Source organism: Pseudorca crassidens, chromosome 17 (assembly GCF_039906515.1).
Source record: "Pseudorca crassidens isolate mPseCra1 chromosome 17, mPseCra1.hap1, whole genome shotgun sequence".
Classification (NCBI taxonomy): Eukaryota; Metazoa; Chordata; class Mammalia; order Artiodactyla; family Delphinidae; genus Pseudorca; species Pseudorca crassidens.
In genome coordinates, this window is record NC_090312.1 from 85,231,506 (window position 1) to 85,256,519 (window position 25,014).

The 25,014-nt window shown below is 39.1% G+C and overlaps 1 protein-coding gene across 17 annotated transcripts in view; it reads right to left on the reverse strand.

Annotated features, from left to right (window-relative positions):
- SPIDR (scaffold protein involved in DNA repair) overlaps window positions 1-25,014 on the reverse strand; it is a 351,263-nt gene that overhangs the window by 195,816 nt on the left and 130,433 nt on the right. For all 17 annotated transcript variants that reach the window (XR_010936562.1, XR_010936565.1, XR_010936563.1 and 14 more), the window contains exon 7: window positions 17,697-17,797. Coding sequence is in view for 12 of the 17 variants with exons in the window: in XM_067712395.1 (XP_067568496.1) it covers window positions 17,697-17,797 (101 nt within the window). In the remaining 5 variants the exon portion in view is untranslated. The remainder of the gene's footprint in view (window positions 1-17,696; window positions 17,798-25,014) is intronic.

Sequence of the window (25,014 nt, forward strand, 5' to 3'; positions counted from 1 at the left end):
CACAGATTGGGGTAGGAGGGCAAGACAGCACAGCAAGGGTCAGGGATGGAGATCAGGGGAGTTTAAAGTACACCTGCTTCCTGTGCAGACAGAGGAGCAGGTTTCTTTCTCTCTCTCTCTCTCTCTCTCTCTCTCTCTCTCTCTCTCTCTCTCTCTTTCTCTGTGTGTGTGTGTGTGTGTGTGTGTGTGTGTGTGTGTGTGTGTTAGGGGCAAGGGACAGGGGTAACAGTGGTGTCATGATATCAGTGTTGGATTTATTAAGGCTGAGATACCTCTTAGTTATTACAGCCTGGCCCTAACTGACCGCCGCAGTCTGGTACCTGACTACTCTGCCCTAACACAAGGCCCTCCAGAGTGGCCCTCTGGTACATGTAAATTTAACGACAGCCACCTCTGTTCTTGAATCCTTCAGGCGCCAACCACTGAGTAATCCAGACAACCATCCACTGTTTAGAGACACCTTTGTTACCAGTTACTTCTCACTGCTCTACCCTCAAATTCCACAACTCTACTCAAGTATCTTTACATTGTTTCTATACCCATACTTTAAGAAAGCATTTCACCACCAGCTCCCAGGTGAATTCTCTAACCACAGTTCTGCTTTTCCATTCAGCAGGGTTGATCATTCTCCTTTATGTCATCACTGTACCACTGTACCAAGATTTTAACACATGAAATGAATAATTTAGTCTATTAAATCATGAACTCTGTGCTGTACTTGGATAAATACCAATAAAATATGTAAGAGCTGAATGAACTCGAATAATACAAACTGATGTAAAGAATTTTGGGGACTATTTTTCTGTTCTTGATTTCACTGCCAACCAAGATGGTTTTGACCTACCTCCCTCACCTCAATTGGTTTTGATATTTACCCAAAGGATGCAAATTAAACTGTAATTCAAGTGATGCTCCAAAAAGAAAAATAAACAATACAGTCCAAAATCAAATCCAAATGATGGTTTTTCTATTCACTGTATTGTACCACTGCTTTTTTTCATTACTATGCACTGAAAGTTGAATTGTACTTATTTGTACACAATTATACTATCTTTTCTTTTGAAAGGTTACAACTATGCTTAATTTTACCAATGATCCCAAACACCCAGCAATATTATGTGCCTGTGGGTATTCAGTTAGTGACTCTCTAATTAACTGCATTATTATATTATTATTAATGCTTGGTACATCAAAATTTTAGTTTCTGAGTAAATGTTGTAAGCTGCCAGGAGATTCATTTCACAGATAATTTCACAATAAAATTCATAAAGCTCTAAGCAGGAGGTCTAGATTATAATACCTAAAAACTAAATTCTGAAGAAATTTACATCTTTACCCTGTAAAAGCACTTTTTTGCTTAAAATTTATGCTCCCCCATAAAATTTTAAGTCATCTGGCAATGATGAACAGACACATTTCTTAACCACAACTGCTTACTGAACTGTAAACAATTGTGCTTTCACTTCTTGATTCTACATTTTTTTGTTTTGGCCTTTTCACCCAGTTTAAAATATTCTCTGCCAAAAGCCACAATAATTCTAAGCATGAAACAGAAATCCGAAACCCAACTCTTAAAAAAAAAAAAGACTAGATAATACTAACCAGGAGACTGTAATGTTCATCAGAGTCCCTAGCAAGGAGAACAAACAGAATTTAGCAGAGCACACCAGCCACCTGGGATCACAGTGTCACAGTGCTATCACCAGGCATGTCACCATGACTTGCTCTACAGGGGTAGCCTGTATTGTTCTGTAGAGGGTGAATGGGCAATAGAAGGTCCCATTTTTTAAGAAATCCAAGTAAGGAAAAAGCATACAAAGGCTCCAGGAAGGCAATAGATCCCTAAGCAAAGTTCATACAAAACCAGAGAAGAGGGAGTGCTCTGGACCGAATGTCTGTGTCCCCACTAAATCCATGTGTTGGACCCCTATCACCACAGTGTGGCTGTATTTGGAGATGGAGCCTCCAAGAAAGCAATTAAGGCTGAATGAGGTCACCAGGGTGGGGCCCTGGCCTGACAGGATTAGCGAGTATCCTTAGAAGAAGAGACACCAAGAGATTCCCTATATCTCTCTGCTGAGCACAGAAGAAAGGCCATGTAAGCACACATCCAGATGGCTGCTACCTAAAAGCCAGGAAGAGGGCTCTCACTAGAAACTGACCATGGTGGCACCTCAATCTTGAACTTCCAGCCTCTAGAACTGTGAGAAAATAAATGTCTGTTGTTTAAGCCCCGCATCTATGGTAATTTGTTATGGCAGCCCAAGCCGAATAAGACAGATTTTGGTACCATGAAGTGGGATGCTGCTGTAATAAATACCTGAAAATGTGGAAAGAGCTTTGTAACTGGGTAATGGGCAGAGGCTGGAGGAGTCTGGGGTGCTTGCTAGAAATATGGATGTTAAAGGTGATTCTGGTGAGGTATCAAACGGAAATGAGGAACAAGTTATTGGATACTGGAGGAAAGGTGATTGCTATGGACTGAATGTTTATGTCCCCCCCAAATCTATATATTGAGACCCTAATCCCTAATTTGACTGTGTTTGGAGGTGGGGCCGTTTGGAGATAATTAGGCCAAGAAGGTGGTGCCCTCATGAATGGGGTTAGTGCCCTTATAAGAAGAGACGCAAGAGAGAGGATCTCTCTCTTAGCACGTGAGGACACAGCAGAAGGCAGCCATCTACAAATTAGGAAGAGGCTCTCACCAGGAACCAAATCAGCTGGTACCTTGGATTTGGACTTCCCAGCCCCCAGAGCTATTAGAAATAAGTGTCTGTTGTTTAAGTCACCCAGTCTATGGTATTTTTATTACAGCAGCCCAAACTAAGACAGCAATTTTTATTATAAAATGGCAAAGAGCTTGACTGAATTTTTTTTAGTGTCGTATGGATGATGAAACATGTGAGTCGTGAGATTAGATAGTTATAAGAGATTTCTAAGCAAATGTTAAAGGTACGGCCTGAGTCCTCCTGACCTCTTACGATAAAATGCAAGAGAAAACAGATGGACTGAAGAAGGAATTGTTCTGCAAAAAGGAAGATTTGTAAAATTCTCAGCCTGTCCATATTGCAAAAAAATGAAAGAGCATGTTTGGAAAAGGATGCCGAAGGTGTAGCTAAACTGTCACTCAATAAAGAGATGATGTGATTAGAGGAGCAGAAACACTGCCAGTTTGAACTGAAGGAGACAGAACCCAGAGGAAATGAAGAAAGGCTGTTACACTTCCAACAGGGCAAAAGAACCATTCTGCTAATGTGCATCATCCTTCAAAAAAGGGAAGGATGACCCTAAAGGCAATCCAGAGATCGTAAGGGCTGGCACTCTCGCCACAGGCCCAGGGCAGGGCTGATATGTTCTCCTGGGTTTCAAAGGGTAGGGCTGCCTCTAGGGTTTGGGCGGGCGAGGCCGCCCCTCCCTGCCTGGGGTGGCGCCTCTGCAGAGAGCCCTGGGTGAGGCCCAAGAGAGCTGGGGCGACACTGCCCTCCAGTGGACCTGGAGGCCAGAGCACGGAACCAAAGAGCATTGTCTTTGAGCCTTAAAATGTACTAGAACTTCCCTTGGTAGTTTTTGGACTTGCTTGGGACATATCACCCCTTTCTTCCTTCCTATTTCTTCTTTTTGGAATGGGATTGTCTACTCTGTACCTGACCCAGCATTGTATTTGGAAGCACATAACTTGGGTTTCACAGGCTCACAGTTGTTGTGGAATTTTGCCTCAGGATGAATCAGACCTGAGTCTCACCCATATCTGATTTAGATGATATTTAGATGAAACTTTGGACTGTACAGTTGATGCTGGAATGAGTAAGACTTTGGGGGCTGCTGGGGTAGAATGAACGTATTTTGAATGTGAGAGGACATGAATTATGGAAGGCCAAGGGCACAATGTTATAGACTGAATGTTTTCGGCCCTCAAAATTCGTATGCTGAAGCCCCCCCCCGCAACCCCCCAGTGTACCTATAGTTAGAGAAGGGGCCTCTAAGGAAGAAACTAAAGTTAAATGAGCTCGTAAGGACAGGGGCACTGATTCGATAGAATTAGTGTCCCTATGAGAAGAGAAACCAGAGAGCTGGATTTCTCTCTCTTCCTCTCTCTCTCTCTCTCTGCATGAGCGCACAGCCAGATGGCAGCTGCCTACAAGCCAGAAAGAGAGCCCTCACCAGAACCAGATCATGCAGGCACCCTGATCTCAGAATTCCAGCCTCTAGACCTGTAAGCAATAATGTCTGCTGTTTAAGCCACCCAGTCTGTGGTACTTTGTTATGGCTGCCCAAGCTGAGACAGGGGCTTATATATAACACGTTAAATTTCCCAAGGTGTAAATGTAAAATAGATAGCTAGTGGGAAGCAGCCGCATAGCACAGGGAGATCAGATCGGTGCTTTGTGACCACCTAGAGGGATGGGATAGGGAGGGTGGGAGGGAGACGCAAGAGAGAGGGGATATGGTGATATATGTATACGTATAACTGATTCACTTTGCTATACAGCAGAAACTAACACACCATTGTAAAGCAATTATACCCCAATAAAGATGCAAATAAATAAAGTTTCCTGTGCTATACAGAGAAAGAAAAAAAAATTTTTTTTCCAAGGTGTGGTGTGTATGGGACCACCTAGTGTGCAAACTGACCCCGTCCACTCTGAGTACAAAGAAAGGTCTTCTCTTCCATATTTAAAAACCTTATTTCATAGTACTGCAGGTAATATTTTTGGCTCAGAAAACAGGATTAAAATGGTGTCCAAAAATCACACTGAAAACAACTTTTAAAAGGTCACATGGGACTTCCCTGGTGGCGCAGTGGTTAAGAATCTGCCTGCCAATGCAGGGGACACGAGTTCGATCCCTGGTCCGGGATGATCCCACATGCCACGGAGAAACTAAGCCCGTGTGCCACAACTACTGAACCGGCGCTCTAGAGCTTGTGAACCGCAACTACTGAAGCCCACGTTCCCTAGAACCTGCATACTGCAACTACTGAGCCCATGTGCCGCAACTACTGACGCCTCTGCGCCTAGAGCCCGTGCTCTGCAACGAAAGAAGCCACCGCAATGAGAAGCCTGTGCACCACAATGAAGAGTAGCCCCCACTCACTGCAACTAGAGAAAGCCCACACGCAGCGACGAGGACCCAACGCAGCCCCAAAAAAACCCCAAAGTACCTTAAAAAAGGTCATATGGCTGTTAAATATCTCTATAAATTTAACATCAGCTGAAAAGTAAATAAATGCGATGAGAAAAATTTTAAGAACCCAATTACAAAATAGCAAATTACTAATTGGGGGTTGTTAGTAGAGCCCTCTAGAATTTGGAACTCATACCCACCCTCTTCTAAGCAATCCTGAAGAAGGACAGAATTGCATGTGCATCTGTAGAGAAGAGCATACCCACTGCCAGGGCAACACACTGTAAATCTTGTAGATACACTTACTGATGTGCTGATAGAATCCAGGGTGTCCCTACTGCCATGTTATTCTTTTTTATTTATTTATTTATCTATCTACCTATCTATTTATTTATATTTTGGCTGTGTTGGGTCTTAGTTGCTGCGCACGGGCTTTCTCTAGTTGCGGCAAACAGGGGCTACTCTTTGTTGCGAGATGCACGGGCTTCTCATTGTGGTGGCTTCTCTTGCTGTGGAGCACAGGCTCTAGGCGTGCAGGCTTCAGCAGCTGTGGCACGCGGGCTCAGTAGTTGTGGCACACGGGCTTAGTTGCTTTGTGGCATGTGGGATCTTCCTAGACCGGGGCTTGAACCCGTGACCCCTGAGTTACCAGGCGGATTCTTAACCACTGCACCTCCAGGGGAGTCCTGCCGTGTTACTCTTGATACTTCCTCCACTATCAACCCTCAACCCCCTCTCACTCTCTAAGAACTATTAATAAAGGGTATTCCAGTGAAGAACTTCTAATTCATCAGTTAAGTCCATTTAAATTAGGTCAAAATAGGCAAAATCTACAATTAGGCAGAGCAGTACACATCCCAGGAGGAGTACAGTGAATTCACAACTACTAAACAAAAGTAGGTATTTTGGTCTTGGGTGCTATCTCCTCCCAAGGACACTGTAACAAACACTAACAGGGAGGAGAGGGAAAAGAAGAGAGATTAACTCACGGATGAAAATGAGATGATATCATAAAAGTTATCATCTCTCAAAGGGCGTGCAGGGAGAGACCAGAGAGTGCAATCACAAGTGAAACACTCAGGGACCCGGAGGGGGAAGCACTCTGAGAATGACTTTACACAGGAACACTGGACAGGGACAGGTAAAAGAGCAACACAGAATCCCAAAGTAGAAATCACCTAAGGGTTGACAAAGTCAAATTTTCTCAGTAAAGAAACAGGCACAGATCAAGTGACCTGCATGGGCCTTCACTTCCGGCAGAGTTGGGACCATTTCTGCACTCTGGTGTCACATGGAATTTTAAAATTTACCACTGACACCATTTATTTACTACATAAACACATCCTGAGTCACCAGGCATGGCTCAGGTTGCTAGGTCAGCCCTACACTTCCTTGTAGCACTTTGCAGAGTTAGGATTTACCTATACTTTATATAATTACAATACAATAGGATACCAGAAGTATAACTACAAACAAAGAAAAGTATACTAGGCCTAGTGGTCAAGTGTATGTCATGAAAGACACAGGTGATACAGGAAGGAGGTATGTAGCGCTGTGACGGGTGCAAGGTGGCACAGCAAGGGGTTGGGTTGTGAGAGATAACCAGTCAGGTAGGCTGGGACCCTGACCAAGAATGCTCACCAGAGACTTTAACGGTGATGGATATTTACTCTGACAGAAGAGGCAGTCAATGGAAGTTTTTTAAAGCAGACAAGTGATATCAGATTTGCCTCTTAGGAAGATGACTCTGATAGTCTGAAAATGAGGAAAGGGCAGTGGCAGGGAGACCAGATGGAGACTGACACAGTAATCCAGGCCCAAGGGAACAGGGGCCTGAACTAGTGGTTGATGGGATCAATGGAGAAACTGACTTGAGAGGCAGTTCTAAGGTAGAATCACTAGCATCTAGGGACTGGATGGATTGAAAAAATGTACAAGAGAGCCCAATGTAAGGCTGCGCAGTTCATGCGCCCGGGCAGGCAGGTGCTGGGGCACGTTGAGTCTGCTGGGTCTGCAGGACGCTTAGGTGCAGGCGGTGCTGAGGCTGGGCCAGGAAAGGCCACAGGACAGACTTACCAGACCGCCTAGCAGTCCTGGCGGAGGTGGCATGGAGACCCCAGATTACCCAGGAAGGGGACACAGGACGAGAAGAGGGCCAAGACAGAAGTCTGAGGAACACCTGTTGACGCCAGCCATCCTTCAGGCACCAGCGTCCCAAGTGGAAATTATAACCCCTTTGAAAGTAAAAATGAGCTGAAGGAGTGTGGAAAACTAGACTGGTGAAAAGGTTAAGATGACACACACAAGATTTCACAGCATGGACAAAGGCCAGTGCGATACTGAACTAGGCTGGAGGATAAAAACGACAACTGGTTGAGCGAGCCAGAGAAAAGCCTGCCTTGCCAATATCAACACTTTTCTAAAGGTTAAAACCAGAATTTTGAACATATAGATAATTTTTGTCATTAATGAGGTCCCAATTTAACTCTATGAATGAATTTTGATTCACTGAACCACATGTGGAATTCAACGGGAACCACGTTTTACCCACTGTATAATTCATTTAGAATGGGCTAACTGTGCAGTCTTATTTTTGGATCATTTACAACAGAAAACAGAAATGAAGATTCTTTTAAAGCTCAGATCTATCAGAAAACGATCTATAGAATTACTATTTTTCTTTTCATGTAAAAAGAAATGGAGAAAGCACAGATTAAATAAATTTAGAGGGAACCTGAAAGCATCATTTAATTCTGCTGTATCACCAAACCTCATTTTATATACTTTTAGGTAGAAAAACTCGTAAGAATTAAAAATGGATGTGGCAGAAGCAGCCACGGGGTGACAGATACGTTAGCTGGAGAGTTGAGTTTGGTATTAGTATCCCTTCCTCTGTTCCTCAGGTCCCATCATTATTTTTAACATAATTATGAAATAACTTGGTATTATGAAATTCATTCACATATGAATTCTTTATTCTTCTGTTAACTTATACTTAAAATGATCACTGGAAATTATAGTCATTTGGGACATGAAATCACATCTCTAACAGTGGGCAAACTAGTATCATACTTTGTTTCCTGACTTAAATAACTCAAGAGTATTAATGTGAATTCCTCCTGCCCATGACTACAAAGAACAATATTAAATACCACTGCTGTACCGAAATGTGGGTCTGGATATAAAAAAAGGGGGGAAAATAAAGCTTAGACCCTAATTGGCTTTCTGGTTTTATTGGTCAGAGGGGAGCTGGAGACAATCCAGAGGCAGCTCCCTTGACCCAGAGGAAAGGAGAAGTTAAGAAAAGGAACTGCGTGAAACCTCTCCAGCAACCTGGGGCTGACCCACACTGAGTAGGTCACAAGCAGTGTCCCTTCACTTGAAGCAAAGGGTGGTTAAGTAAGGTAGATCAAGGAATTTAAGAAAACATTTTAAATGAGTTTTCTAAGACTCTGAACTAAAAAATACAACCCGCTTCATGTCATTCTCATTTCATAAATCTAAACAGACATGCATTGTTTTTAAACTTGTCATATTGTGTCAAAAATCCCATGTCGTTTACATACACTACCAAACGTAAAATAGACAGCTAGTGGGAAGCAGCCACATAGCACAGGGAGATCAGTTCGGTGCTTTGTGACCACCTAGAGGGGTGGGATAGGGAGGGTGGGAGGGAGGGAGACGCAAGAGGGAAGAGATATGGGAACATATGTATATTTATAGCTGATTCACTTTGTTTTAAAGCAGCAACTAACACACTATTGTGGAGCAATTATACTCCAATAAAGATGTCAAAAAAAAAATCCCATGTCCCCACAGAAACTAAAGATTTAAAAGGCATAAAATATTGACAAAAGTCAGCCAAATTAAATGAACAGATAACCACATGCTTCATGTCCTAGCTTTAAACACTGAACATTAGAAGACTTAGACTAAATCATATATCTTTTTAACAATTATTTTTCAAGTAACTGAGGGATCTTAGTTTACCAACTAACTTGCTTTGGTAGAAAGAATCAGCCTAACGTTTCCTAACCCAAGACACTCTTCCATTATGAGAAAGTACCGCATCAAAGCGATTAAGAAACTAGGTGACTGGGAAGGAGACACGCGCGTCTCCACGAAGTCCTGGCTCTTCCTGCTCCACTGCTGTCGCTGTACAGGAAAGGCTGCCCTGCTGTTCCTGCTTTCTCTCCTGACCACTCAAGTGGGGAGTCTGGAACATGACCCCATTTCAGGGGGCTCCGTGGCCTCAGAGGAGCCCCTGCAAAGCAGTGAGGAAGAGGCAAGGGGCCAGATTTCTGGCTTCGAATTCCCAGCAAGTCCGAGTGAGCCCCGCTCCACGGGCGCCACTACACTGGAGGTTAGAAGCTTCCTGTGTGTCAGGGGCACAGCGATGCCCACGTAAGGTTCATGCAGGGAGAGAAGGAACAGTGCCTAGGGACCCGCTGTGGCCTTGGAGACGGAAGCCTCTGAGTGCTCAGAGCTAACTATGCTAGAGGGCAAGGGCCAACTAACACTCTGCCTTGTGAAAACTGTCTCACTGGAAAAATCAGCCTCGTTATTGAACTTTTCACATCCTGACACAAAAGTATAAATTTTACTACTTCTTGAGGAAAAGTCAGGGTGGAACTCTCTATTTCACATTCTCCTCCCTTCTCTAATTGTGAAAATAATACATTTGATTTTAACAAATTTCTTCTTTTATAAGAGGAACATTTTTTTAAAACCCTGTCCCAACACCTTTTCCAATGATAACCTTTGTTAACATTTTTGTACAACTTATTTTATAGTATTTACTAAGACTTCCAAACTATTATATAATGTGAAGAAAATCTAAAAGCATTAGAAGTACCCAGGAGCACTATCCTGAAGATTTTATTATAATCATCAGAATAAGGAATGGTACATGATATCTTTTAATTTTTCTTGAAACTGTATAAATACAACATTCTTCAGGAGTACTCACTGCAGTTACCCTCCTTTAGAGCTTGACGGAGTAACCCTTATTCCCTTTGGCTTTGTTTCTTTTGTCTGATTTTCCAAAATGTGCTTCAATAAGTAAAATTTTATAGACATTATTAAAACATCTTCAAGTGTAAAATACTGTTTTGTTTCCTTCTAAAGAATAAATCTTTAATAGTAATTTTAAATAAGGAAGCAAGAAAAAATTAATTATAAGATTATGACAGAGTCAGATCTGTCCGTGATGAACCCACATTTGCTGCTTAATAAAAGTTTGAATGAAAGAAATAAGAGACAAAGTAAAACAAATACACACAAGTTAAAATATTAAGGCCACCTGTCATGATAAAACAAAGAGATGAGGCACCAATACACTGTATTTCGCTAGTAACTAAAAACCCTGAAATTAACAGAAAACCTCTATTTCTATTGAGTAGCGATGGTTATAGGGATACTTGCTTTACAAGTACTTGTTAAGGTATATATCTACGTTTTCTATATTATCTTCTTTGTGATATATTTCAACACAAAATAATAATTTAAGAAAAGCAAATATTCACAAGGTAAAGGTTCTTCAAAATAAAGAATCTGTTGCATCCCAGATTTTCCAAAGCTTTAAATTGTACTTTTATATTTCTCTGCTTGAATAAAATGTATACCAAATAAACTGCTCCGTACTGAATTTCAATAATAACCTTTAAAAAAAACCTTTCAATTATAATGATTGTGTGCAAGTGGAAAAACATTTAAAATATGGGCTATTCAGCATCTGGAGCCTGTGCTCCACGGCGGGAGAGGCCACAGCAGTGAGAGGCCTGCGTACCGCAAAACAAAACAAAACAAAACAAAAACAAAAACAAAAAAAAATGGGCTATTCAGGTCAATGAGTACATGGAAAGATACTCGACATCATTAATCATTACAGAAATGCAAATCAAAACCACAATGGGCTATCACTCCATACATGTCAGAATGGCTATCATCAAGAAGACAGATAAATGCTGGTTAGGATGTGGAGAAAAAGGAACCCTTGTGCACTGTTGGTGGGAATGTAAACTGGTGCAGCCACTGTGGAAAACAGTATGGAGGATCCTCAAAAAATTAGAACTACCATATGATCCAGCAATTCTAGTTCTGGGAACACATCAGAAAGAAATGAAAACACGATGTCAAAGAGATAGCTGCACCCTCATGTTCACTGCAGCATTGTTGACAATAGCCAGGATGTGGAAATAACCAAAGTATCTATCAATGGATGAATGGATAAAGAAAGTGTGAGAGAGATATACATATATATTTATATACTACATATATATAAAATATCCCAGTGTGTATACATCACACACACACACACACACACACACAGAGGAATGTTATTATTCAGGCATAAAAGAGAAGTTCTGCCATTTCCAACAATACGGATTGACCCTGAAGTCATCATGCTAAGTCAGAGAAAGACAAATACAGTATGATCTCACTTAGATCTCACTTTAATCTAAAAAAACACACATACAAAAACAAAAAAACCAACAAACCAAACTGATAGAAAAAGAGATCAGATTTGCGGTCACTAGAAGCAGGGTTGGAGGAAGGGGCAATTGGAGGAAGGTGGTCAAAAGGCACAAACTTCCAGTTCTAAGATAAGTACGTACTAGGGATGTGATGTACAGCACGGTGACTAAGTTAATGCTGCTGTGTGGTACGTAGGGAAGTTGTTAATAGATCCTGAGAGTTCTCATCACGAGGGAAAAAGTGTATTTTTTCTTTCTCTTTTCTTTTGTATGCATATGAGATGATGGATATTAATTAAACTTGTGATGATACATATATGTATATCAAATGATTACGCTTTATACCTTGCACTTATAGTGATTATATCTCAATAAAACTGAAAAATATCTCTGAATAAAACTGAAAAAAATTGTATCTCGATAAAACTGAAAAAAGATAGAAACAAGAAAAATATGGGCTATTCAAAATCTCAGTTAAATTATGATTTTTCTTGCAAAAATTAATAAGTAACAAAACCACTATTCCATAACTCTTTAGCCACATTTCTTTGATATTCTGGCCTGGAAACTAGACAGAGACTGGAGGCATCCACTGTAAATGTGAAGCTCTCCTCCGCGGCCTGTCCAGCACAGCGCCCCTCCACAATGCCTCACAGATCCTGCACTGTGCCAACCTGTACCTATATTTTTCCTTTGCTTATCATCTATCTCACTCAACACAATGAAAGTTCCACGAGTGTAGTGACAATGGTGTATATTGTCTGGGACACAGCAGGCTCTCAATAAACACCTGTGGAAGGAATAAATGAAAGATGAAGTGTCCAGTTCCTTGCCTGTGCCTGTCTCTTGCTACCATCCCATCTCCACCACCAGATTCTAAGCGCCAGAAAATTAGCAGTGAGGGAGAATAACATTTATTTCATATAACTAAAATTAGCACGGAAATATGGGCACATAAAAAATGTCCCTCTGCACAGGTGATGTACGTGACAATTTCACAGAAAAAGACACTGAAACTGCTTGGTTGCTTACCTTCTACAATACAATTTAGAGCAGAATCAGTGTTTTTTAATTAGCTAATTGAAGTGACCTTAAACAACCCCCCCCAAAAAGCCTTTATCAAGAATAGGCAGTGAAAAACTTAACATTTAAAGAGTAAGGCCCTGTCTCCTGCCTCCAAATCAGCTTTCTTCACTTAACAAATAATCTCTGACTCTAGGGACTAGAAAATAAAATGTCTGGATACTTTTAGGATTTGGAAGGCATAGTGCAGCTCCACAGGGTTGCTCTGAGAGCTGTGTGCACTCCTCACTCAGGGCCTGGCAGGAGGCGCATTCAGTGGGAGCCATCACTTGTATTATCTACATCAGTCTAAACTCCAGTGTCTCACCTACTTGCATCATCTCTGAAAAACTTTCAAGTCTGGCATCCAGAAATCCAAGGAGAAATTATGAACAGCAAATTCTCCCCTCCCCTGAATTTAGAGATTGTTCTCTGGAGGAGGAAACAACAACAAATAAAAAGCAAACACCCCACAAAACAACAACAAAAGCTCTGGCAGTGGAGTGTGTAATAAAATGTGGCACTGGAAAACAGTAAGGTAGTGAATGTAATTTTGAAAAAATCACGGTGGGAAAAATAAGGAAATAATTATTCTCTGGCAGACAGGCAGCCTTGTGTGAATTTACTGATATTTTAAGGAAACTCAGTATTTCATCTAGGTGAGCCCACAGGGGCTGTTTGCCAACTATATGGGACACCCAAGGGCTGGTTAGCACTGTATGTGGACGCAAGATTTCACATGTGGTTGTATCAGGATGCTGGTGAGCAATGCTGGCAAAAGGCACGGACAGAGGTATTTACAGTATTTTGTGGCCTACACTTCACAAAGTTTCAGCTGACCACAACTCAGTGGCAAAACGGTAAAAAAAAAAAATTAAAATCCTTTTAATCCAAAAGCTATTAAATGCTAATGTCAATGTGAATAACTAGGTTCATGCTTTGCTCTGATACCACCAATCTAAATTCGAGGTGACACATTTACTGCTTTTGAAACACATACACGTGCACAGAAACCTAAAGTACATCTGTCCTCACAGGCCAGTGCTCACACACACGCCCTCAGCGAGCACTGCCAACACGTTCAATGGCAGCAAGGTGACGAACAAGGAAATCCAGAGAGAATTCTGCTTTGGACGACAGTAACTGCTACTGCACTTCACTGATTTCCCTCCTTTCTTATCCACCCCCTTCTTCCTTCTGAAGTTTAGAGCGAACTTCTACGAACAAAAATCTTGTGAAAAATAATTTATCTCAAACCCATCATTTTTTTTGTTGCACTTCTTCTTTCTTCTTTTTTTTCTCTTTACACTCTTCCTGAACAGTATAAGAAGTTCAGTTTCTTTTTCATCCAAGAATATCTGTAACTATTATTAGTCTTAAAAACATAGATATCAAACATATTGTGAAAATATTTGTTGCACTGTTACTAAACAGAGGTCAGACAAAGGAATCATTACACTCACATCTACAGAAGTCGGGCACAATATGGGCTCATGTCCTCAGGGCCTGGATCTGCCTTCCCAGCAATCTACCCAGAACAAGATGGGCCACGATCACGGGCCAGCAAGGGAGACTGATATAAATCTGACTCTGCCACCTGCTAGCCAGGACACAGGACGCTGCCTGTCCAGATTCTCTCTGTCTCTAAAATAGGATCAGAGAACCTAACTGAAAGGTCGGCTGTGAGGATTAAATGAGATGATAAACATGTGAAATACTCTGAATACCACTTAATAGAAACTGACCATTGCCATCCCGGTAAATGGCAAACTACTGTTGGAAAACTGTTTCCCCTCAAATAGGAAGAAGAGAAATAAAATGGTTCCTGAAAAGAAATCTAGGAAATATTTTTCTCTTGTTTCTATAATCACAATTCTCTATTCTACAGCCATATTTTAAATTGCATATTTGCAAGGCATCACATTGCAATAAAATCCAAGAGTGGCCTCCAAGCCCTGAGTGGTCTACCCTCTGCCTTCTCTTCTGTGTTTCATCCAACACACCCATCTATATTGGCCTTCATGTGCAGTGCACATGCTTCTCTCTGTTCTTTCAACAGCAAAGCTCAATCTCTCCTGAGTGTATCAAAAAACAACTACAACAAAAACCAAGAAAATAGGCACACATAAAAATTTACTCAACTTTTAAGAACCTTGAGATGTATGTCTTTTATATTGAAATGTACTAGAAGGTACTAACAAGGTAAACAAAACTGATTATTAAATGGTAAGAGTTATAAAACAGCCCAGAAAAGTAAGTTATCCATGAGGGAAGAAAAGAAGAGTTGAAATCCACAAACTAAATGTGTTAAAAAAATTTTTTTCTTAAAGCCAGAAACATGTGCTAGAGATACTCACTGAAATATTTGATGTTAATATGCAACGTCTTACAAAACTAGACAAGCACTTACTATAACACCCAGCAACTGCACCCTTGATCATTTATACCAGAAAATTAAACACCTATGTTCACTCAAAATCTTGTTCACAGCACCTTTATTTGTAAGGTCTAAATGTCCCTCCACAGGTGCACAAAGTGTGGTACATCCATATCACAGAGTAAGAGGAACTAACTGCTGATATACACACAAACTTGGATAAATCTCAAGGGAATGGTGTTGAGTGAGAAGAAGTCAATTCCCCAAAGGTTACATACCATATTATTTCATTTATGGAACATTTCTGAGATGACAATGGTGAACACACTGGTGGTTGCGAGGCTTTAGGTGGGAAGAGGTGGCTAAAAGGGAGTCCGCGGGATCCTGATGATGAGTGTCCTGTATCTTGACTGTGGTAATGGGCACATGAATCTACCCAGGTGATAAAATTACATAAACAAAACAGACACACACGAGTGCATATAAGCTGGTAAAACCTGAATAAGGTTGGTGAATTGTATCTGGATCAATTCCTGGTTGTGCCAGCGTACTAGACATAGGAAAAACGTCAGCCTTGGTGGAACGAGGTGAGGGGCACAAGAAGCCACTGTGTTATTTCTTAGAATGGCATTAGTTTAATGTGAATCTACAATTATCTCCAAATGAAAAGTTTTTTTTTAAAAGGCAGAAAGGGCTTCCCTGGTGGCGCAGTGATTGGGAGTCCGCCTGTCGATGTGGGGGACGTGGGTTCGTGCCCCGGTCCGGGAAGATCCCACATGCCGCAGAACGGCTGGACCCGTGAGCCATGGCCGCTGAGCCTGTGCGTCCCGGAACCTGTGCTCCGCTACGGGGGAGGCCGCGGCAGTGGGAGGCCCGCGTACCGCAATAAAAAAAAAAAAAAAATGCAGAAAGATGTGTTGAAGACATCTACTCAAATATTTCAAGTTAGTAAGCAGGCTCCACGTCCCTCTCAACTGTGGAATAATTAGATAATGCTCCTCAAATATAAGAAACTTGGGAAGAAAGGCCTCAGGCTAAATTATTACAATTACAGATTAATTTTGTAAACCATAATTTCTCATATCTGAGGGATATAAAGGTAGACTCAGTGAGATATACTATACTTAATATTCAGAACAAAAACCAAGATGTGGTTCATAAATTACTACTAACTCCTAGACTTCTCAAACCCATCAGAAGAAGGAAAAATCAAGCCCGACACAGTGCCCTGGTCATTCAAAATTAACCAAAGCTCAATAACGCTCTTGAGTCTGAAGAGAAGAAGACGGGATTCTGACTGCGGTACTGTGCAAACCCAAAGGTACACCCACACCCTAAGGGGGAGGAGAAGCTGCTGCTCTCGGTTGCTTCTGAACTTCCAGATCTGGCGGCAGTGAAACCAACCTCAGAATGACAGTGCTTCTGTGTTTCCACAGTCTATCAAGTCCCAGGGCCATCCTAGAGCTGCACATCCTTCCCATGCAGTTTGATTTATTATTAGCACAGTTCATAAGGCAAGGGTCTACAGTTATACGCATTTTTGACAGGGAAATTAAGAGGATTAGAGAGTTTAATTACAGAGATATTTTAACAAATCCATCGCTGAATTTCAGCTGTTTACTAAATTTTAGTTCTTGGGATTGGGGAGACAGGGAGTTACCTCTACTTAATATTTTCAAGTTTTTCTCTCATTTATTCAGTTGCTATACACATACAGAAATGAGAAAAAACTTTTCTTATGTTAAAAGAAGAAACTTCTTCTGCCAGGCCACACAGGAAACAAAACATCAAATAGTGAAATGTTCCTCCTAATATATGTTTATAATGAGTTATATCAAAAGTAAAGAAAAAGACACAACTTATTACAAGACATCAAGGGGAGGATTCACAGATCTGAAAAATAAATTCATCTAAGAGACAAACAAAACCCAAGTTCCTAAATATAGAGACTTCTAACAGAAAAATCTATTAGAGATGGTCACATTCATATTTTCAAATTCACAGATTAATTTTTGGCTCTGGTTTTTTGTTTTATTTTGTTTTTGTCTTTTATTCATGGTATAATTAAATATCACGAATACCCTCTATTCCCAAATTAAAGAAGAGAAAACATAAGGAACATTCCAAATAAGCTATTTGGTGCCAATGAGCCAAACAAAAGGTCATCTTTTCCCCTCGGTCCAGGCACCCAGGCACACTAGTTTGTCTTGGTATTTTTCTAGTCCAGCCTCCAGAAGACACTCTCTCAGCTCTGTGCTTGACAATTTAGTTCATTCACTGTAATGTTGCAACTCATTAGAAGGGTTCTGCACCAATTTAGTGAGCCTAGGACTTTGGTACATCACTGAGCTTGGTGTTGTTTATTAAATGTTTGTTTCAGGGGTGTATGTGTGTGTGTGTGAGTGATATGTGTGAATGTCGTGTGTGTATTGGGAGATGCTGTAAGATGTACTGTTTACTGTGGGTCACAGCCACAAAAGTCTGAAAGCTACTGGGACAGAGCAAGAAAAAGGTATAGTACAGAACCCTCCCACTCAGATCTTTGGACACCTAGAGAAAAAGGTGTAAAAATAGTGATGATCAACTTCATATATTTTAATGTAAAAATACTTTTAACTGGCATTTTCTTTACTCACAGATGCCAGTGCAAGCCTTACCTGAAAGTGTCCTTTGGTAAGAAAGATACTGATGTCTCCACAAAGAAACGGCAGATCTCTCTCGATTCTGCAGTCCATTTAGTCTTTCTGCTAGCCCGCCTCTGTTCAACAAATTATAATGTATTAAGCTTAGTTAAAAGAAAAGCTTCAGAATAGTTGGTACATTTATATTTTATACCCTCCAATCAGGCACAAATAAAGCATTCAAATTTTAACTTGTTTGGCAATACATTCTCTTCCTAGAGGCCAAATCCTTCTAGGTTAGTAATCTCCTTTTTAAAGATTTCTCGGAAGATCAGTTTTCTGATTCTTAGAAATACGGGCTCCTCTGAGATCAGTATGACTTCCGGACTATCCTTTCTTAGTTTACTTATTCCATATATATGTCCTGATTACGTGTTTCCTACTCTACCTAGCCAAGCACCAGGTGCCAAGGGTACAAAGAAGGCAATAAGCCATGTCACGGTGGGCCTTACAATCTGATCAGCAGACGGGCAAACAGATAATTGTAAAATGGGTTCAGAGTTGTAGTCAAGAATAAAACCTGTACACTGTTGATAGGTAGAACACTCAAATAAGGATTTGGGTATGGGCTCATTACTTGGCCTACAGAGATAATTGAGTATTAATCATAAACATACAGCAAGGATACCAACATTATACAAAGAAGAAAACTTCCATGCATGACAGGAAGACAATTCATAACAATGGACATACAGGCACTTCACAAGAGCCCTGACCTATCAATGACTAGACAGATAGATAGATAGGTAGGTAGATAAATTATAAATTCATATAAACACACATTTTTTTAAATTCGTAAACTACCTATACTCAGAAGTCAGCAGCTCCTAACACATCTGTGATCTTAAGAGAAATCAAGATCAGCTGTTAATCACCATTATGACTACATGTTATATAATTTATCAATGTATTATCTCATAAAATTATGTTCACTGATCATTTCACTACATTATCTCGTTTTATTCTAATAATATCCCTTTGAGGTAGAAAGAACAGACATCAATACCCACCTCATAGATTATAAAATCAGAGCTTAGAGAGAGGTTAAGAAAATTCTCCAATATCGTATAACTAGCCAGATGAGGAAACATTCTTGAAAACAGAAAGAACTGAGCACAGTGTATGGCATTTAGTAAATCTTCCAAAAGTGTTCGTCACTGGTGTTACTGATTCTGTTAGATTTTTACTTGCACCCTATGCTCTTTCCACAATGATGGAAGGATCTTACTTTAAAACATATTATATACATTGTCACTACCAACTACTTTGTTTTCCTATAGGTAGCTGTTTTTCTACAGGCAGTAATTATTTCTGAATACGTGTGTGTGCAAGCAGTATATATAACAGCAATTTTTAAAAAATTATCATAATCACATAAATGCCAAAGAATCTCTACTTTATATATATGCAAGCCCTTCTTATCATTCTGTTTACATGAAGTAACTCATTTATACATCCCCTCTAAACAACACCACAAAAGGAGGTACTACTGTCATCTTTATTTTACAGATGATGAACAGAGACACTGAGTGCACAGCACTGCAGGTGAGACATCTGCTGAGGGCACAGCTGGATGCATGCCACGCAGTCTGGCCCCAGAGATCACAAGCTTAGACTCATGATGTACCTACTGCCTCTTCAAGAATACTTACTACTTAATTCCCCAAAGTCTTAATTGCTTTATTTTGGTGTTGTGTTAAATTGAATAGACAGAGATGTTTCCCTTTGTTTTATACCATATAAGACTCTGTATAGTATGTTTGTGAAAGACTGAACTAGAATAATGAAAGTTTGTTTGCAAAAAAAAAAGAATACTTACTACTTAAAGAACTAGTCCTAACCCTGAACGAACTTTTTGGCCAACCCATTATAATAAACACAAGAAAAAAAGCAACACACTGTGTTCTTTGAACTATGGTTTAGATAATTATTTGCCAAATGTTGGTTTTCAATCTTATGAGATTACTTTAGAGAGAAGAAAAAAAAGGACAAAATACAATCTGAAAGAAGTATATAGTTAATGCCAAGCCCTAGAATCTCACAAGTAAACTGCAGGAATTACAGGATGAAAGATAGAGAGCAAGAGTAAAAATGAAGGCAGAAGAGTTCTCCACAGGCGGGAGCATCTGAAACCGCAATAGAGAATCTGCATTTCCACCTTGGTTTTAGTCATAGGGTCACAGGATACCTCTGCTCCAAGAACCTGCAGGGAATTCTGAGCTGGTGCACCAGACTTAGGAATGGAAACACCATGACCTCTAGTCAACAATCATAATTCTAGTAAAAAACCTCTCGTACATTAAAAAAAAAAAAAAAAAGGTTCAAGAAGGCTCTGCTACAATACATACAAATTAACTCTTTTTTTGTTTTCTTTTTCTTTTCAATTTTATTGAGATATATTTGACAAATAAATCTGTAAGCATTTACAGCGTACACTGTGGACACTGGATACATGCGTGCATGTTAAAGGACCCCCCCCCATTTACTCAATTGACAGATCCACCTCCTCACATATTTATCTTTTTATTTTTCATGTAAACATTTAAATTCTACTCTCAGCAAATTTCAGTTGTACAGGTAGTGTTCTGAATAAACATCACCCCATGTGTACATTAGACCCTCCTAACTTATTCACTCTATGACTACAAGTTTGCACCCCTTTTGTATGAAAATATTCCCAGAAGTGGGATTGCTGGATAGTATGGCAGATCTATTTTTAATTTTCTTAGGACCTCTGTACTGCTTTCCATAGTAGCTGCAGCATTTTACACTCCCACCAACAGCACACGAGGGTCCCCTTTTCTCTACATCCTGGTCAACACTTGTCATCTCTTGTCTTTTTAATGATACCCATTCTGACAGACGTGAGGTGGTATCTCAATGAGTTTTGACTTGCATTTCCCTGATTATTACTGATGTTGAACACCTTTTCACATACCTGTCACTTGGTCACTTGGATGTCTTCTTCGGAAAAATGTCTATTCAGTTCTTCTGCTCATTTTTAAAATCAGACTTTGATATTTTTGCTATTGAGTTGTGTGAGTTCATTATGTATTTTGGATATTAACCTCATCAGATATGATTTGCAGATAGTTTCTTCCATTCTATAGGCTGCCTTTTTCATTTTGGTGACGGTTTCCTTTGCTGTGCAGAAGCCTTTTAGTTTGATGTAGTTCCATTTGTTTATTTTTGCTTTTGTTGCCTTTGCTTTTGGTGTTAAATCCCCAAAATTCATCACCAGGACCAAGGTGAAGGAGATTACCACCCATGTTTTCATCTAAGATTTTTATGTTTTCAGGTCGTCCATTAAAGTCTAATATATTTTGAGTTGTTTTTGTGTGTGGTGTAAGATAGGGGTCCAGTTTCATTCTTTTGCATGTGGCTGTACAATTTTCCCAACACTATTTATCGAAGAGACTATCATCTACCCATAGTATATCTGCGCCTCCATTGTTGTAAGTTAATTGACTATATACGCACAGGTTTATTTCTGGACTCTCTATTATGTTCCATTGAAATATGTGTGTTTTATACCAATACCATACTCTTTCGATTACTACTGCTTTGTAATATAGTTTGAAATTAGGAAGTGTGGTGCCTCTAGCTTTGTTCTTCTTTCTCAAGATTGCTTTGGCTATTCGGGGTCTTTGTGGATCCACATATATTTCAGGATTGTTTGTTCTATATCTGTGAAAAATGCCACTGGAATTTTGATAGGGGTTGCATTCAATCTGTAGATGGCTTTGGGTAATATGGACATTTTAACCATATTAATTCTTTCAATCCATAAGCACAGAATATCTTTCCATTTACTTTTGTCTTCCTCAATTTTTTTCAGCAATGTCTTATAATTTTAAGTGTAGAGATACTTTTTACCTTTATTCCCAGGTATTTTAGTACTTTTTGATGCAACTGTAAACAGGATTGTTTTCTTAATTTCTACTTTGGATAGGTTTGTGGTTAGCATATAGAAATGCATCTGATTTTTGTATACAGAGATATTGGGGATTCAGTTCCAGACCACCACAATAAATTTAATATCACAATAAAGCAAATCACACGAGCTTTTTGGTTTCCCTGTACACTCTACTAAGTGTACAACTATGTCTTAAAAAATGTACATACCTTAATTTTAAAATAATGCTATTAGAAAAATGGCATAGAAACACAGGGTTGCCACAAACCTTCAATTTGTAAAACAAACAAACAAAAATGCACAATATTTGCAAAGTGCAATGAAGCAAAGCATAATAAAATGAAGTATGCCTATACTGATTTTTGTATCCTTTGCTGAATTCATTTATTACTTCTAACGGTTTTTTGGTGAGTCTTTAGGTTTTCCTGTATAATGTCATGTCATCTGTGAACAAGTTTTAATTCTGATATTTGGATGCCTTTTATTTCTCTTTCTCGCCTAATTACTCTGGCTTGGATTTTCAGTACTATGTTAAATAAAAGTGACGCGAGTGGCATCCTTGTTGTTCCTGATATTACAGGAAAAGTGTTGACCTTTTCACTGTTGAGTAAGGTATCAGCTGTGGGCTTGCGCTCTGTGGCCTTTATTATGTTGTGGTACATTCCCTTAACACCCAGTTGAAATTTTTTTCATGAGTGGATGCGGATATTTGTCAAAGCATTTTCTGCATCTATTGAAATGACCATATGATTTTTTTTCTCCATTTTGTTAATATGATGTATCGTGTTGACTGATTTGTGGAAGGTGAACAATCCTTGCATCCCTAGAATCAATCCCAATTGATCATGGTATATAATCCTTTTAATATATTGTTGAACTTGGTTTGCCAACACTTTATTGAGGATTTTTGTGCCCATGTTCTTTAAGGATATTGGTCTGTAATTTTCTTTTCTTGAAGTGTCCTCATCTGGTTTTGGTATCAGGGTAATACTGGACATGTAAAATGAGTTTGGAGCTGTTGAGTTTGGAGGTGTTCTCTCCTCTTCTATTTTTTGAAAGAGTTTGAGAAATACTGGCATTAATTCATCATTGAAAATGAAACAGAATTAAATAGTGAAACCGTCTGTTCCGAGACTTTTCTTTGCTGTGAGGTTTTTGATTACTGATTCAATCTCCTTACTAGTAGTTTGTCTGTTCAGATTTTTTATTTCATCTTGATTCACTCTTGGTAGGTTGAATGTTTCTAGGACTTACCCATTTCTTCTAGGTTGTCCAATTTGTTGGTGTATAATTGTTCATAGTAGTCTATCATGATCCTTTGTATTTATGTGATATCAGTTGTAATGACTCCCTTCTTATTTCTAATTTTATTTGAGACTTTTATCTTTTTTGTTATATCTAGGTAAAGGTTTGTCTATTTTGTTTAGCTTTTCAAAAAACCATTAATCATTGATCATTTCCACTAATCTTTTCTATTGTCTTTTCAATCTGTATCATATATTTCCCAACTGATTTTTATTATTTCCTTTCTTCTACTAACTTTGGGCTTAATTTGTTCTTCTTTACATGATTCTTTGAGGTGTAAAGTTAGGTTGTTCATTTGGTATCTTTCTTTCTTTTTCCTTAATGTAGGCATTTAACACTATGAACTTCCCTCTTAGAACTGCTTTTGCTGCTTCATATTAGTTCTGGTATGTGGTTTTCCATTTTTATTTGTCTCAAGGTATTTTTTATTTCTCTTTTGATATCTTTTTTGATCCGCTGGTTGTTCAGGAGCATGTTTTTTTAATCTCCATCTATTTGTGAATTTTCCAGTTTCCTTCCTTCCTGTAATTGTTTTGTTTCAAACCACTGTGGTCGGAAAACATGGTTGACATGATTTCAGTCTTCTTAAACCTAATAAAACTTGTTTTATAGCATAACATATGATCTATCCTGGAAATGTTTCATGTGCTTTAAGAAGTATGTATATTCTGCTGTTTTTGGATGGAATGTCCTGTAAATGTACGTTAAATGCATGTGATGTAGTATGTCCAAGTCCAATGTTTCCTTATTGATTCTCTGGATGATCCATCCATTGTTGAAAGTGGGGTACTGATGTCCCCTACTATTATTGTATTTCTAACTCCCTTCAGGTATGTTAAATTTGCATTATATATCTATGCTTGGTGCATAAGTATTTACAATTATTATATCCTCTTGATGAATTGATGACTTTATCATTATGATGACTTTATCATTACGAAATGACTTTTCTTGCCTCTTGTTACAGTTTTTGGCTCAAAGCCTATACACTCTGATATACACATAGCTACCCCTGCTTTCTTTAAGGTTTCCATTTTCATGGAATATGTTTTTCCATCCCTTCATTTTCAGTCTGTTTCTGGCCTTAAGGGTGAAGTGAGTCTCTTATAATCAGCACTTAGTTGGGCCTCTTTTTAAAAAAGTCCATTCAGCTACCCTTTGTCTTTTGATTGGAGAATTTAGTCCATTTATATCTAAAATAATTACTGATAAATATGGATTTACTGTTGCCATTTTGTTAATTGCTTTTTGGCTTTCTGTAACACCTTTGTTCCTTTCTTCTTCTCTTTGTCTCTTCCATTTTAATTTGTTGATTTTCTATACTGGTGTGTTTTGATTCCTTTCTCTTTAACTTTTTTGTTACCTATTATAGGTTTTTACTCTGTGGTTACCACAAGGCTATATAATATACCTTATATTTATAACAGTCTACTTAAAGCTGAAAACAACTTAAGTTCAAATGCATACTAGAATTCTATATACTCTCCCCCACTCTGACATTTTGTTTTTGATGTCACAATTTACATCTTTTACCTTATTTGTCCATTAACAAATTATTGTAGTTATAGTTATTTTAAATATTTTTGTCTTTTAATCTTCATACTATATTTAGAAGTGATTTACCCTCCACCATAACATCATTAGAATATTCTGAATGTAACTATATATTTACATTTACCAGTGAGATTTATTCTGTCATGTTTCCTGTTACCTTTAGCATCTCTTTTTTTCAGCTTGAAGAAGTCCCTTAGCATTTCTTATAAGGCTAGATTAGTGTTGATGAACTCCTTCAGCTTTTACATATCTGTAAAACTCTTCATCTCTCCTTCAACTCTGAAGGACAACTTTGCTGGGTAAAGTATTCTCGGTTGGCATTTTTTCCCCCTTTTAGCACATTGGATATATAATGCCACACCCTTCTTGTCTGCCAACATTGTGCTAAAAATCCACTGATGGTGTTACTGGGGTTCCCTGGTACGTAACATGTTCATTTTCTCTTGCTGCTTTTAAGATGATCTTCTTTAACTTTTAATAATTTACTTATGTGTCTTGGTGTGGGTCTGTTGGATTCAA